Consider the following 16415-nt stretch of genomic DNA (forward strand, 5'->3'; position numbering starts at 1 on the left):
GTGCTCGATCTGCTCTGTAGATGAGGAAGCAGAGGCCCAGGGAAGTAAACCAGTCACCTGTGAGCCGAAGCAGTCTGGCTCAAGGCTGGAACCCCTGCACTGAGCCTGTGTGCGTGTCACACACACTCCCTCACCCACCACAGATGCCCTTTTCCGGCCCAGCTCTGTGGTTCTCCCACTTTGCTCAGAGGGAGTGGAGCAGCCGAGGGAGGTGGCAATGTCAGCTCCTTGGGCACTGTCCCCGCCCCCCCCCCCGCCCCCAACAGGCTCATGAAGGCAGGTGTTTGCAGAGTGCATGAGGGCACCCTGCCAGGGAGTGTGGGTACCCATGTCTCCTGCGTCCATGGCACTTGGGCACTTCCTTGGGCTCCTGTGAAGGAGGGGAAATGACTAAGTCATAGAGAACCCACCCCTCAGAGCCCCCAGGGGGCACGATGTCCATTCCCCTCCCCGCCAGGCCCCCGCCCCCCGCCTTGCCGGAGGAGGCTATTTCTGTCCCAGGCAGGAGCCGTGTGCAAACCCTGCTGACCCAGAGAGCAGCTAATTCCCATCTCAGATGTGTTTCTGGCAACTGGATGCCTCCCCCCAAGAGAGAGAGAAAAAGACCAATAAATTCTGGTGGGGGGCAAAGACAGCAACGTAGCTGTTGGTTTCAGAGGTAGGGCGGAATCCCCCAGTATGCCCCCCCAAAGAAAGACTATATACAAGACACCGCATATATATAGGGTGTCCCCAAAATGTACTAGTATATACACACTTTGAATAATTATCAAGGCAGTATTTATTCATACATTTTCTTTTCAATATTGAGTGATCCGCTGTTAGTGTGTATACTTTTTGGTGGGGACACCCAGTATATTTTAAAGATATTGTGTTACCATGATGGTTAAGACAATGACAAAAGGACCTTGGAAGACACTGGTGAAAGGCAGACAGTGAGAGGCAGGTGGAGAGGATGGGCAAGGGAGGGAGGTTCACATGGACAGGGTCCCCCAAGGCCCCCAGAGGAAGAGCCTGGCCCCGCCTCCCAATATTGCACACATAACAGCCAACCGGTGTGAGCGCCTACTGTGTGCTCACAACCGTGTGCGGAGCAGGGACTGGAAACATCTCCATATACAGATGAGGAAGCCGAGGCACCAAGCAGAGATCTCACTCGCCTCAGGACACGCAGCTCGTAAACTAGGATTCGAAACCAAGCAGCTTGGTCTCAAAGCCTCCGTGCCCATCTCCACAGTCTTGCCAACTCACTGGATATGATTTTTCTGCTCAGATGTCTGTCTCCAGCAGGTGGGAGCTCCCTCAGGCCGCTGGCTCCTGTGCTCACTGGAGGGGCTCAGTCAGCGTCTGGCCACTGGAAGATAAAGTTGACAGGAGGCAGCGGGTAGACCAGTAGCCTCTTAAGTCCCTTCCCGCAGGGCTACGGGAAGAGAAGCAGGTGGAGCAGGGACCCCCCTGGGAGAAAAGGGGTCAATGCCCCTTCCAGGGCAATAGGGGACATGCCTCTGAGCACTGGGAGCACAGGGTCTATCAAAATCTCTCTTATCAGAAAAGGAAAGATGGCTCCAAGAAGTAGGTCCCAGTACATCCTGGGAGCTGGGAGACATGCACCCTGGCCTTTGCTCTGCGTCCCCTGGCAGTGGAGGCGGAGGGCAGCATCATGGAAAGAATCCCTGTCACTCAGGGGGCCTCCCAAGCCCGGCCTCAGCCTTGGTCAGCAGCGGCCTAGTCTGTGCCCAAGCCTCAGCTTCCTGACCTGCCAAGTGGGCATGAGAGTGGCACTCCTCAGCTCCATGAGCAGTCGCAAGGATTCCATTGGGTGGTGTTGAATGTTCAGTATGGGGTAGATCTGGTCTGGAGGCCCGAGGACCCGCAGGGCCCGGAGGCTGAGCTGAGGCTCCCCAACCCCCGCTCCCAGGTCCTGAACCTCTTCCTGGCCCTGCTGCTGAGCTCCTTTAGCGCCGACAGCCTGGCGGCCCCGGAGGAGGACGGCGAGATGAACAACCTGCAGATCGCCATCGGGCGCATCAACTGGGGCGTCAGCTTCGCCAAAGCCTTCCTGCTGGGGCTGCTGCGCGGCAAGGTCCTGAGCCCCAAGGAGATCATGCTCCGCATCGGGAGGCCTGGGGAGGCCGGGAAGGCCGCGGAGGCCGGGGAGGCCGCGGAGGCCGCGGAGGGTGCCCCCGAGGACGAGAAGAAGGAACCGCCACCCAAGGAGGGTGACAAGGACCTGAAGGACAATCACATCCTGAACCACGTGGGCCTGGCTGACGGGCCGACCCCCAGCATTGAGCTGGACCACCTCAACTTCATCAACAACCCCTACCTGACCATCCACGTGCCCATCGCCTCCGAGGAGTCCGACCTGGAGATGCCGACCGAGGAGGAGACTGACACCTTCTCGGAGGCTGAGGATGTCAAGGTGAGCCCATCGCAGCGCCTGGCATGGGGGTGGGGGGATGGTCAGCGGTCAGGTAGACACAACTTCACATTTTTGTGTGATTTTATTCAAGCCTCCATTTCTCCCTCTGAAAAATGGGGTCATGGTGCCTGCCTGAGGTCATTGTGGTGACCTTAGATAAGAGGATGTGTGTAAAGCACATAGTGAGCTCTCTGTAAATGGTGACTGTTACTGCTGTTATTGGCACGACTAGTATAAGCTGTCCTGCCTGCCCTAACGCCCTTCACTCACCCCAACAACTCCGTCGGGGCCCTGTTTCACCAGCAGATGGCGATCTTGGGCAGGATGTTCTTGCCTGTGAAACCTCTACTCCTGGGCTCTCTTGAGCCCACTCTGGGTTCTTGCCATTGTTACCTCTTTCTGTTTAGAGCCCACCTGGGGCTGGTCCCTTTCCCCCCAGGGTCCACCCAAGTGCCAGGTTGGAATGGAGACTAAGGAGAGATGCAGAGGTCAATGAGTTTGGGTAGGAAGAAAGCAGGGAGCACAACAAGAGTGCTGACCACCCACCCAGCCGTGCCTGTGCTGCTGGGCTGAAATGTCTGCTCGTCCTGCTCCTTCCCTTCCAGGATGGTGAGGGGCTGGTGTCACTCCCGGAAGCTCAGGGGCCTTCTCGGGAAGCTGACTCTGAGCCCCTCACCCCCCTCTGGCCTGGCTGGGGAAGGACTGAGCAGAAGCCCCCTGCCCACCGCCACCCTATGGGCCCTGGGCCGGATTGGGCACCTGGGCCCAAATGAACTTTGTCCTGAAAGTTCTTGACTTCTTATTCCCCCCAAATATGTGGCACGCTGACTTTCCAGGGGACCGAGTGCCTGCCAAGCTATAAATACCCGGGGACTGGGACACGGACCTCGGTATGAGGAGCGGGGGTGGGGGAGGGCTGGAGACACCCAGGCCCAGGCTCTGAGCACGCTGTAGAGAGAGGAAAACAGGATTCCAAGGGGGATTGCGGGAGTGGGGGCACATGGGCGGGACAGTTAACTCAGTGGATGTCCTGGCTGACCTATTGCCCCGAGCCTCAGTCTCCCTTTCTGTCAACTGAGCATAAGACTCTCTTAGTTTTCTGGCCACCATTCTGGATCCAGAGCTGACATCCAGTTGCCCTCTCCATCTTCCTCTTCAGGGCCCTCACCCTCAGCCATGAAGGGCTCCCCTTTAGGAGGGGAGTCTGGGCCCGGGGAGCTGGCGGAGAGCAGCACCAGGAGGAGGTGGGGAAGGCCTGGCCAGGTCAGAGAACCAGCCTCCCCACCTGCTCCACTCCCATCAGGTCTCTTGGCCCCAGGCTGGAGCTCCCGCTGGGAAGATTGTCCGTCTTTTTCTAGGTCCCTCATGCAGACAGCCCCTAGAAACAGGCCTGGGACACCACATGCTGTTGTCTGGGGTTGTGGCAGCCCCCCTCTGTACTGACCCCCATTCGGGCCTGTCTGAAGGACCTTAGGCATCTGTTCCTCTGCTGCCCTCCTCAGGCCTTCCCACGCCTCCCAGAATGCCCAGCTGCCCAAACCAACCCCCTCACCCCAGCCTGCTTTTTTCCCAGCCTCTTCCCTCACCTGAGGCCTCCCATGTCCACTCACGTCCTCACTGCCTCTGCCCAGGCCTGAGCCCTACCCTGCTCCAAATCTAAGTGCCACAAGAGCCGACCGCGGCTGCCTTGGTCACTGGTTCTTCTGCATGGGCCACGGTGCCCGCTCCATAAGCATGGCTGAGTGAGTGAGTGAGTGAGTGAGTGAGTAGGTCTGTCCAACCCTCTTTCTCTTCTCCCTCTGGTCTCCCACCCCGACTTCCTCTGCCCCACCTGGTGGGAGGACCCAGGGGTCACCTGACCTGTGGCCCCTGCAGAAGCTGCCACAGTCCCTGGACAGGAACTCCTCCGTCTGCAGCACCGTGGACTACAAGCCCCCCGAGGAGAATGCTGAGGAGCAGGTGGAGGAGAACCCCGAGGGGGAGCAGCCTGAGGAGTGCTTCACTGAGGGTGAGCCTGCATGCGTGCACCCACCTCTCCTGGTGCGCCCCTGGCCCAGCAGACCCCAGCCCAGTGCCTCCTTGGGGACCTCTCAGGGGCATGGATATAGCCAAAAGCATGTGGGACCTTCTCCCCTGATGCTACCCTGCCCTGCAGCACCAGGCAGGAGTGTCAGAGCTGGGGTGCCTCCCAGCCCTGACCTGAGCCTTCCGTGTGTGCAGCGGGTGCTGGCAGCACCCCAAGGGGTGCCTTGCAGAGTCCCCATCGAGCCCGACACAAAGCGGTGCTCAGGGAAGGCAGCTCTGAGTCCGTCTTCCTTGAAGCATCTTCAGGGAGAAAGGCCTGCTGGGCCTCAGGGCACAGCTGGAGAACAGAGCCCAGCTGTGCGGAGTGAAGGCCGCCTGGCGGAGCGGGGAGGGCGGGACAGTCCCTGAGCTGGGGCTCTCACCCCTGCTTATCTTTTCCCCCCGCACATGCACCCCTGGCAGCAGTTGGCACATGGGCGCAGTGGGCTGTGGAGGGAGAGCCTGAGACCCCCATTCTAGGGGAGGGGCTGGACCCATTTCCATCCAGCAGTGGAGGACAGGAGGCCGGGGATTGGGAGGAAGTAAGGATGCCAGGTCTGGGGTGCAGTGAGGTGCAGGTCTGGGGGGGGCGGGTATCCTGGGATGTGACGGGAACACGTTGACATGCATTGGGAGGCAGCCACCAGGCCCATGACGTGGTCCCCTTTGCTCCCCAGCCTGTGTGCAGCGCTGTCCCTGCCTTTATGTGGACATCTCCCAAGGCCGTGGGAAGATGTGGTGGACCCTCCGCAGGGCCTGCTTCAAGATCGTCGAGCACAACTGGTTTGAGACCTTCATCGTCTTCATGATCCTGCTCAGCAGCGGCGCCCTGGTAGGCACTGCCCTGGGGATGGGCTCCTTCCTTCCCACGGTGTGGGAGGGACACAGCCTGGGCAGGCTCCAACCCAGAGCCCCGGAGGAACTCCCCCGGGGAGCTTCTCCCCTCGGGAAACTCGCTCACCCCCGTGATGGGCCTGGGGAGTCTGGGAGAAGCCACTGGCCTGGCCCCGTGCCAGTCCCCTGAGAGCCAGCAGCGTCGGGCAGGGCTGGGGACATGGTGGCCCGGCCTCCTGGGCCCTGGCCACCCCATGCTGGTGCCCGCAGGCCTTCGAGGACATCTACATCGAGCAGCGGCCCACCATCCGCACCATCCTGGAGTACGCCGACAAGGTCTTCACCTACATCTTCATCCTGGAGATGCTGCTCAAGTGGGTGGCCTACGGCTTCAAGGTGTACTTCACCAACGCCTGGTGCTGGCTGGACTTCCTCATCGTGGGCGTGAGTCCGGCCCCGCCCCGCCCCGCAGCCAGACCCAGAGGCCGTCCTTGTGGCCAAGGACCTCAGGAAGCCCCAGCCCGAGGGGCAGCAGCTGCTGGAGGTCACTTAGCGTGTCAGACCCCTGGCTAGCCCTCCTGCCCTTGCAGAGACTGGCCTCAGGCTCCCAGGACACAGCTGCCCAGGAAGGGGACTAACAGGCTGGGGGACCTCCGCTCTCCTGAGAGAAAGGGGAGCCTTGGGGGCAAGAGGGCGAGTAGGAGGTTCCTGACTGTCCTTGCTAATATCTGTGGGAGATGTTGTATCCTCTCTGACGGGCACACGGCCTCCGTGTAATGGATGACATCACTGAGATAGAGCCCAGGCTCCTATAGGCGCTGGGACAATTCCCACAGATAGAACCGCCGACTAGGGAATGGGGCTGGGAGCGACCCCTTAGAGCTGTGAGTCCAGGAGGCCCCTGTGGCAGACCTGTCCTCAAGGACTGAGTTCCAGGGCTCAGGGAGAGCCAGGGGCCCTGCCCTCCCTGATACACACCCCCCCCCCCCCTTTCCCTTTGCAGGTCTCCATCATCAGTCTGGTGGCCAACTGGATGGGCTACTCGGAGCTGGGACCCATCAAATCCCTGCGGACGCTGCGGGCCCTGCGCCCCCTGAGGGCACTGTCCCGATTCGAGGGCATGAGGGTGGGTGCTGGGGAGGGCTCTGTGTACCACTGGGGGTTGGGGGAGCAGCCAGCACAGGGAAAGGTGAAGAGATCACATGTCTGTACTCCAGCCACTACCAGGGGGAGCAAAGGGTCCTGCTGTAGGCCAGGTTTGGGGGCCTGAGACACCCTCCTGAACCAGCCCAAGTGCCCATTCCTGCCCTCAGTCCTGCTCCTTAGCTCTTCCCTGCCACCACTGGGGGGCAGCAGAGGCTGCGGCAGCTCCCAGGAGGGCGTGGGGGCACCAGGGCAGGGAGAAGGGTGGACCGAAAGCAGATCTGTGTATTATATTTTTGGGTGTCCCTCCCCAGCTCAGACTGGGGTTCCCCATGGCTCTGAGACTCAGGCAAACAGGAAGGTACTTGTGCCCAGGGCTCTGAGCCTACTGGCCCTTGAGCTCAGGGTCATGCAAGTTTGGAAAGATCCCCTCGGGCCTTTGAGGGTAGAAGTAACTGGTAAACACAGGGTTTAGGCATGACAAATGGGACTCCCCCAGTGAAGGGAGGTCTGTTGGGAACAAGACCGGCCCCCGAGGGACAAACCTCTGTGAATTGGCTGGTTGCAGCCTGTCAGTGTGCTCAGCCTGAGTGGCTCCCTCCTGTTCATACAAGAGGCCAGCCAGTGCTGGACCCTCCCAGCTCAAGTGACAGACCCCTCCCCTCTGAGGGGACATGACCTGCCCAGAGCCACACAGCTGCTTAGTACCCCAGCCAGGAAGGGAGCCCTGGTCATCACAGGCCTGTGCCACCCACTCTGTCTGGAGTCATGCCATGGCTTCTGCTTGAAAAGGAACAGTTCTCAGATTGGGCTCAGCCTGCAGCAGTGAGTGGCCTGTGTGGCCAGGGCTGGTGGGGTGCAGGACTCTGGCCCCAGGGTCAGCTGCTTTAACGAGCCCGGGGGCTTCTTTTCGGCGCCTGTGTCTCTAATACTGTGAACAGGTGAGCAGCGGCTGGTCACGGGGGCTGAGTTTCCTATGGGGGCCGAGGAAAGAGTGTTTGTCTCTTGCCTGGTGACCCATGGCCAGGCTGCTTCCAGAGAAGCCCAGGGCCCCAGCTCTGGGCTGAGAGCTGCAGCCAAGCAGAGAGTCCTCTCCAGCCACCACCCTGGGAGTCCCCAACCCTACTTTTTGCCCTCCTGGACCCAACCACACAGCCCAGCAGACTTCTCCGCAGGCCTGCCTCAGAGTGTCTTCCTGAGTAGCCCCGCCCATCCCTTCCTGGTCTCCTGGTTAGTGTAGGTGGGGAGCTGTCTGCCAGAGGAGACGGGATCCCCTGCCTGGGAGAAGACCTGACAGTGATTCCCTCCCCTCCTCACCCCAGGTGGTGGTGAACGCCCTCCTGGGAGCCATCCCCTCCATCATGAACGTGCTGCTCGTCTGCCTCATCTTCTGGCTCATCTTCAGCATCATGGGCGTCAACCTGTTTGCCGGCAAGTTCTACTACTGCATGAACACCACCACCTCCGAGAGGTTCGACATCTCCGAGGTCAACAACAAGTCTGAGTGCGAGAGCCTGATGTACACGGGACAGGTCCGCTGGCTCAACGTCAAGGTCAACTACGACAACGTGGGTCTGGGCTACCTCTCCCTCCTGCAGGTGGTGAGTGTGAGCCCTGGCCCTGCAGGGACGTGGATCAAGGTGCCCCCGTCTTTTGTTGTACCTAAGACCACTGCCACTCCTTGTTCGGGGACTGCCCACCCTGCTTCCAGGGCTATCGGACCCTGAGGTGGTGCCCAGGCCTCTCTGGTCTCTATCTGATCCCTGCCCAGTGGGGCTGTGGGCAGGTGGCCCAGGGGGAGGACCAGGCTGGATGATAGAGGCAACAAGCAGCCCCGCCCCTCACATCCAACCGCACTCTCTCAGGCCACCTTCAAAGGCTGGATGGACATCATGTATGCAGCCGTGGACTCCCGGGAGGTGAGTGGGGGTCACCGAGATATGGCTCATGAGTGAGCCACAGGGGAGGACTCGACCAAAGACATAGTGGCATCCCCACCCCCATGCTGCCTCCTCGGGAGACCCTGGGTCCACCTCTGGGCCCCAGGCCTCTCCTGCCCACTGTGGGACAGGGAGCACGTGTGGCCCCAAGCCCACCCGGCACGCCCTGGACCATCCTATGGCCCCTGCAGCAAGGGGAGCAGCCGCAGTACGAGGTGAACCTCTACATGTACCTCTATTTCGTCATCTTCATCATCTTCGGATCCTTCTTCACCCTCAACCTCTTCATCGGCGTCATCATTGACAACTTCAACCAGCAGAAGAAGAAGATGAGTATCCAGCCCCGCCTTCCCTGGGCCTCCCTCCTCCCGCCCTTGGTCCATTCAGCCCTTAGAGTTCACCAACGCTGCCCAGCACCCCTGTGCTGTCGCTGGGAACACAGCTGAGGCAGCGAATCTGGGTTCAGATCCCACCAGGCAACCTGGAACCAGGGCCTTGGCCTCCCCAAACCTCAGTGTTCTTATCCATCAAATGAGGGGATGCTACCTGCCTCTCTGGGTGATTCTGGGGACCCAATGAGATATTGGTGGAAAGTGGCCCAAAACAGACTGTGAGGCAGCCCAGGTTCCCTTCCCTCTGCCATCCCCTCCTCCTCCTCAACCCCCATCTCTGGCCCCTCCATGTTCCTCTCCCTCTTTCCACCAGGGGCACCTGCTGGGATGAGGGTTGCTTTAAGGGTGGTGCCTGAGGTAGGGAGGTCCTGGAGGCAGAGAAGGGGGACCTCCCAACCTTACGGGCTCCATTCCTCTATACTTTGGAGGGAAAGACATCTTCATGACGGAGGAACAGAAGAAATACTATAATGCCATGAAGAAGCTTGGCTCCAAGAAACCTCAGAAGCCAATTCCAAGGCCCCAGGTACCTGCCCACTGGGCCTCTCTCCGCACAGCTTGTGTGAGGTTCCCGCCTGAGGGGCTCACAGGGCCAAAATGGAGCCTACGCTCTGCCCTGTAGGCTGTGTCCCTGGCGTGAGGCCGAGTCCACCTGCAGAGAGGCTGGGTCCACTGGCCAGGAGGGGTGCCTCTTTGTAACTGTATTGAGGCGCAATATGTACAAGCAGCATTTGCCTGCTAAACTCCAGTCCCTGATTCACCCCTTACCCGGCCCTACACAGCCCCTCAATGTCCATTCACATCCTCAGTTGGTAGATTCTGGGGCAGGGGTCCCTAGAAAGGGGAGGAAGATGATGGCCAGACACCCTTCCCAGTGAGCGATGGCTTGGAGGAACAGTGGGGGGCTGCTTGAGGACCTTAACAGGGAGAAGGGTTTCAGAGCAAGGAAGGATGCCCAGGGACCCCACAGAATGGCCTGGCCTGATGGGTCTGCCCTCCATTTCCTGACCAACACCACCATAAGCCCTGACACACCTCTCTCTTTCATGTTTGTGTCCTCCTGTGTCTCCTGCCTCTGTGGGCCCTGGCCACTCCCCACGACTGTGCACCCATGTGCGTCCCTGCACTCCCGTCTGTGCTGCAGAACAAGATCCAGGGCATGGTGTACGACTTTGTGACGAAGCAGGTCTTCGACATCGCAATCATGATCCTCATCTGCCTCAACATGGTCACCATGATGGTGGAGACGGACGACCAGAGCCAGCTGAAGATAGACATCCTGTACAACATCAACATGATCTTCATCATCATCTTCACGGGGGAGTGCGTGCTCAAGATGTTCGCGTTGCGCCATTACTACTTCACCGTCGGCTGGAACATCTTCGACTTTGTGGTTGTCATCCTGTCCATTGCAGGTGAGCAGGGCCAGGCCAGGCTGTCCTCATGGACACAGGCACCCGGCCTGCTACACAAATCATCACACCTGCACACATGCGTGTGCTCCTGCCATTCACACCTCATGCCCAAAGGCACATTGTAGACACCTCAAGGAGCATTTACCTGACAAGCAGTTGCACACTCGGGTTCCAATATCCATACACACTGGAGAAGTGGATGGACATGTTATGCGCTTATGATAGTAGCTCATCTATGGCATCTGCAGACAGCCTTGGGAATGGGCCTTACCCTCGCCCCATCAACTTTAGCATACCTCACCTCCATCCAGCTGTGTTGGGGCAAAGATGTAACCCGTTGCCCAAAGACCCTGGGAGGGCCTGGCCTAACGGGTGAGACCAGCTGGGCTGTGCTCCAGAAGTTGAGTGTATCAGGCCAGGCCCCCTTGAGCCCCACATGCCCCCTCACCCCCTAACCCAGCCCCCCGCCTTCGGACGGCAGGGCTCACCGCCTCCTCCCTGCAGGTCTCGCACTCTCTGAGCTGATCCAGAAATACTTCGTGTCCCCCACACTGTTCCGTGTGATCCGCCTGGCCCGGATTGGGCGTGTCCTACGACTGATCCGTGGGGCCAAGGGCATCCGGACGCTGCTCTTTGCCCTCATGATGTCGCTGCCTGCCCTCTTCAACATCGGCCTCCTCCTCTTCCTGGTCATGTTTATCTACTCCATCTTCGGCATGTCCAACTTCGCCTACGTCAAGAAGGAGTCGGGCATCGATGACATGTTCAACTTCGAGACCTTTGGCAACAGCATCATCTGCCTCTTTGAGATCACCACGTCGGCTGGCTGGGACGGGCTCCTCAACCCTATCCTCAACAGCGGGCCCCCCGACTGTGACCCCAACCTGGAGAACCCGGGCAGCAGCGTCAAGGGTGACTGCGGCAACCCCTCCGTCGGCATCTGCTTCTTCTGCAGCTACATCATCATCTCCTTCCTCATCGTGGTCAACATGTACATCGCCATCATCCTGGAGAACTTCAACGTGGCCACCGAGGAGAGCAGCGAGCCCCTCTGCGAGGACGACTTTGAGATGTTCTACGAGACCTGGGAGAAGTTCGACCCCGACGCCACGCAGTTCATCGAGTATAGCCGCCTCTCCGACTTCGTGGACACCTTGCAGGAGCCGCTGAGGATCGCCAAGCCCAACAAGATCAAGCTCATCACGCTGGACCTGCCCATGGTGCCAGGCGACAAAATCCACTGCCTGGACATCCTCTTCGCCCTCACCAAAGAGGTCCTGGGAGACTCGGGGGAGATGGACGCCCTCAAGGAGACCATGGAGGAGAAGTTCATGGCGGCCAACCCCTCCAAGGTCTCCTACGAGCCCATCACCACCACCCTCAGGAGGAAGCACGAGGAGGTATGTGCCATCAAGATCCAGAGGGCCTACCGCCGGCACCTGCTTCAGCGCTCCGTGAAGCAGGCGTCCTACATGTATCGCCACAGCCAGGACGGTAGCGGGGACGGGGCCCCCGAGAAGGAGGGACTGATCGTCAGCGCCATGAGCAAGTTGTACGGCCGCGAGGACGGGGACAGCAATGAGCAGGGCAGGGGTGAGGAGACGGGCTCCACGGGGGACCCTGGACCTGCCATGGGGCTCACGCCCATCAGCCCCTCCGACGCTGCCCTCCCTCCCTCCCCGCCCCCAGGGCACACAGTACGCCCAGGGGTCAAAGAGTCCCTGGTCTAGCAGGTGCCAGTGAGGTGGCCAGCTGAGGCTGGTGGAGTCCCGAAGCTTCCCCAACGCTGCCCGCAGGCTGAGGGAGCGGGACGTTGAGTCGAAGACTGATCCAGCTCCCCGTTGGGGACAGGACATGGCCACCATGGGGCTAACTCCCAGGCCAGAGCCCCTGGCTCCCGGCCATGGAAAATGGGAATTGCAATCCGAGGCTCCACGCCAGGCCCGGGACCCCTGCCTCTATGATTTCGCCTTCCTATTGCTCTCACCTCCTCAGGGACCCTGCTGCCTCTCTGCTTGGCCTGGAGGGCGGTTAGAACATGAGAATCTCTGTCCCCCGCTGGGGGAGGAGCTGGCCTACGATGGAGGGATTGGCTGCCCTCTTGCCACCAGAGACGTATGGGCTGCTGGCCTCTCTAAAGACGCCGGAGCAGACACCTGGCCCCAGGGCCTGCCTGCAGCCCCATCACTGGGATACCGTGTCCCCGGGCGGCCCAGGAATTCCCTGGAATAGGGACACGTCACTGGTCTGCAATTGCTCCACCAGCCTCATTGGCCACTGGATCCTGGTGCATCGGGCTGGGGTTGTGGCCCCTGAAACCGTTTCCTGGTGTGTCTGTTGTCCAGACCTCCAGCCCCTGGCTGGCCCCTGGGTGAGGAGCACAGCAGGACCCCCCGGGACCTGCCTTTTCTAGGTCGTGTCCACCAGAGTCTCCTGGCCCCGGAGCTCCCAGACCTGGGGCGGGGTGGGAACCCCGGCGCTCAGGAGCAAACATCCTGTTCCCTCCCTCCCCTCCTCACTCCTCCGCCTTCCCTCCCCACCCCCAAAAGTGGTCCTAAGAATGTTACAGATGAGCCCATGTTAGAGACTTCACACTGGGCCATGCCCAGCCCACCCGGCTCAGGACCAACCTTCCACCCTCCTGCTGCCTGGAATGCCGGGGGCCCTTTGGCTGGCACAGCTGATCTGGGCACGGCAGTGCCAGGCCTCCACTGGCTCCCGGAGAGCAGCTAGAGGCTGAGCTTGGAGGAGGGGTCACTGGATTGATCCACTTGTGTGTGTGTTCAAATGTGTACACCACTGTGTCCCACAATGCCTCCATGTGCATGTGTGTCTGGGTATGTTTGTGTAAATGTGTGTCAGTATGCCCCTGTGGTGTCTGTCTCTTCTGTAGAGGCCTGGCCATGTGAGTGTGCCTGTGCCGTGAGGGTGTGTAGAGTGTGAACATGTGTGCTAAGTTCAAGTCCCTGATGGCCTTAGTTCCTCTTCTTTTTCTTGTTTCTTGTGAACAGTTTGATTAAAACTCAGGAAGCAGCCAAACCTCCAAAACAAAGTGTGTGTGTGTGTGTGTGTGTGTGTGTGTGTGTATGTGGCCCACAGGCCAGAGCCCTCTGTTCTGTCTGTCCCGCCCTCTGCCTCCTCATCGCCCAGCCGGGGCGTCCCTGTCTCGCTCCCTGGGACTCCATGATCTTCCCTTCTGTTGATTGTCTTCGTCTCACCATTGCCCGGCCCTGCTCCGCCTCCTGCCTGAGTCCTCTGTGGAAGGGGCGCCACTCCGCCCGGCTCTTCCTTCAGAAGGTTCATCCTCCGGGGGCAGCCTGCTCCCTGGCCAGCACCCTGCCCACTGCCTGTCCCTCCTCAGGCCCGGACTGGCGTGGCCCCAAGAACCTCCGCGCCTGCTGGACTGAATAGACTGCATACAGACTGTGTACAGACCGCAGAGCCTCCCCCTGCCTGTGCCCCCTCCGCTCCGCACCGGCTGACCCACAGCTGTCCGTGCCCTGCCCGGATACGCACAGGCCCAAGCCAGGCCAGCTGACGGGCCCCTTTGTACAGTTCTTACAATAAACCTCCCCCTCGAGCCCCTAACGTGTGGGCTTCTTCCTTCAGCAGCTCCGAGTGCAGACCGGGGGCTGAGGGCAGCAAGTGGCAAGAGGGCCTGGTGGGACTGCAGCCGAGTAAGGGAGACCTGTGGAGCCTGGGGCATGGGGCATGGGGCAGGGAGAGCAGGATGCTCCCAACTTCCTCCTCTGGTCCCGTCAGGTTCTCTCCTCTGCCTAAAAGAAGGCTTGGAGGCCGGACAAGGTCCGGAGTCACATCCCTCCCCTCCCACCCATTACAGCACCGAGCAAAGAGATGTCTGATCCAGCATCCCCAGTGGCTCCACTCAGGAAACCCCTTCACTTGTCCCCCCTCCCCCCTCAGGGGCTCCAAGGTGCCCCTCCCTCTCCTCAGAGGTGCCATCCCTCCCAGGACCCTGCCTCTGACCCCCGACCCCAGCAATCCCAGAGTCCCACGGGCCTGTGACAGAAATGTGTAGGGAGCTCAGTCTATAATCCCAGTGGGTAGAATAGACTTTTGTATATAATTTGTTTTCTACAACTTGATGCCTGGCTCCCGGGGCTCTATTCCTCCAAACTAGTGAACATGGAGTCTTTCTCAGGAATCTGCACCCCTTTTCCTGGGCCCAGAGGTTACATGACCCCCCCATGGGGGCTGGGGAGCGGCACACACAGACCACCCTGATGTCCCTCAACCGCGTCCCGCAGCCATGTCCCCCAGGTGTCCACACCTCAGCTCTCCTCTCGTGGGGGAGGGGCCCAGCATCCCTCAGGGCTCGCTGAGCCCCTCAGGGTGCTGGCCTCCCTGGGGTCCTGGTTCCTCACTTTATCAGGAAGGACAGGAGAACTTGCAGGGCGCCCCATCGCACCTTTCCCCTGAGCTTTGAATGACAGAAAAAGAGGCAGATTCTGAGGACACAGATATCGCAGGCTCATGTTTCCAAATCGGCCCCACCCCCAGGGAGCGATGCTACTTGTCACCGCCTGGAGGGTACCTCCCTGAGCAGATACAGGGTTTCCCTCCAAGCTCCCCACTTCCCCATGAAGAACTATTATTACAGTGATTTCTGTTTTACGCAAGTGAGGAAAGTGGGTTTCTGAAAGGTTAAGAGTAGGTGACGCTTACCTGGGCCTGTGAGGCAGAGGAATTCTGCTTTGTGAGACACTGACCCGCCCACTGGCCTCTGGTGCCCTTGGCCCAAGGGGCCAGTAGTGCCCCCTGGCCCTGGCGACCACTGAAATGCTCCGTGGGTGACGGGGACCACCCTCTTTGAGAACCACTCAGTAATCTGAAGAGCTTTTCTGGTTGGTACACAGCAGGGCCAGGATTCAGACTTGCATCCTTGTTAGCCAGCAGCCTCCTCCCAGGAACCAAACAAACAGCCCAGGAATACAAACCTCACCTGAGGATATGTTCTTATTGATTTTAGAGAAGAAGGGAGTGAGAGAGAGAAACATCCATCAGTTGCCTCCTGTATGCATCCGGATGCAGAATCGAGCCTGCAACCTAGGTATGTGCCCTGACTGGGAATCGGACCCTCCAACCCACTGAGCCACCCAGCCGGGGGCCCATCTCCTGTTTCGAAGCTGCCTTCCTGGAAAAGCGGGGTGGAGGCCGCCAGATGTCGGGATGCCCAGGCCCCAAGTTCCAGGAAAGAAAAGGCATCACGAACCGGACAGAGCTGGGTGCTGTTGTCACCCAGGAGGGAACAGCACGGTCCCAACTGTGACAAATAACCTGCCGGCAGCGGCCCCGCGCGCCCCCCCACCCCCCGAAAGCCGATCCCTGCCTGGCATGAATAGGAATGAGTCCAAAGGACACATCTGCATCTGTGCCCCTCCAGGGGATATGGGTGTGTGTGGAGGATGCCAGCTGCCTCTGGTGTAGTCTTTGTGCCCCTGTAGTCACCCTGAGCCCCAGGACCAGCTCCTGGGCAGACCCACAGCCACACAGCCTGGGCAACACCCCCATGTACACACACACAGACACACACCAAGCCTTCCCCAATTATCCTCCCAACTTTGGGGGACACAAGCCCCAACGCTAACCAAGGCCTAAATCACCAGGAGGTGCTTTGCTAAAGGAAAAGACCCCTGGATTACCCCCCTTTCCGCCAGGGGGGTCTCCAAACACCCCCACCAGCACCCGAGGACGGTGGCCCCCACGCTGACCTCAGCTGATATTTATAATCCTGGGCTGTTTGTTCTGTGGACGGAACATCTGGCACCTTTTCAGGGAAATGTTTTTCACTTGCAACATCTGGAAACGGCGAGAACATCTGGGGCTGCCGGGAACAAGCCGCCCCTGGGATGAAACCTAAACCCTCCTGTCCCCACTTTCCGTGGCGTGGGTGCTGGCCCCGGCTCCTCGGGGGCAGCCCCCTGCTGCACCAGGCGAGGCCGGGCCTGGGGCTGAGCGGGCAGCCCGCAGACCCCTGCCTTCCTCACTGCCAAGCCTGGCGTGAGAGGCGGGGCCACAGCTCCCGGAGCCCAAACAGGCTGCTGGGGGATGGAGGGTGGGGGGGAGAATGAGACGCAGGCAGAGGGTGCGAGGCACCTGTCTTCCCTCCTGGAGGTCAGGAGGATAGAGAGAGGGGACGGGAGAGAGAAGAGGCTGCCGGGAAACACAAAGCCCGGATGGGCTG

At 60.0% G+C, this 16415-nt stretch overlaps 1 protein-coding gene across 1 annotated transcript in view; it reads left to right on the forward strand.

Moving 5' to 3' along the window:
• SCN4A (sodium voltage-gated channel alpha subunit 4) overlaps positions 1 to 13791 on the forward strand; it is a 45643-nt gene extending 31852 nt beyond the window's left edge. Inside the window, exons 15-25 of the mRNA XM_036451067.2 lie at positions 1919 to 2422; positions 4298 to 4430; positions 5164 to 5318; positions 5591 to 5764; positions 6324 to 6446; positions 7786 to 8064; positions 8329 to 8382; positions 8595 to 8732; positions 9217 to 9321; positions 9940 to 10210; positions 10715 to 13791. Of these exons, the coding sequence (XP_036306960.1) occupies positions 1919 to 2422; positions 4298 to 4430; positions 5164 to 5318; positions 5591 to 5764; positions 6324 to 6446; positions 7786 to 8064; positions 8329 to 8382; positions 8595 to 8732; positions 9217 to 9321; positions 9940 to 10210; positions 10715 to 11940 (3162 nt within the window). The 3' untranslated portion in view covers positions 11941 to 13791. The remainder of the gene's footprint in view (positions 1 to 1918; positions 2423 to 4297; positions 4431 to 5163; positions 5319 to 5590; positions 5765 to 6323; positions 6447 to 7785; positions 8065 to 8328; positions 8383 to 8594; positions 8733 to 9216; positions 9322 to 9939; positions 10211 to 10714) is intronic.
• The last annotated feature ends 2624 nt before the right edge of the window (positions 13792 to 16415 follow it).

The sequence above is a fragment of the Pipistrellus kuhlii genome, unplaced genomic scaffold, assembly GCF_014108245.1.
Source record: "Pipistrellus kuhlii isolate mPipKuh1 unplaced genomic scaffold, mPipKuh1.p scaffold_m20_p_22, whole genome shotgun sequence".
In the NCBI taxonomy this organism is placed as follows: Eukaryota; Metazoa; Chordata; class Mammalia; order Chiroptera; family Vespertilionidae; genus Pipistrellus; species Pipistrellus kuhlii.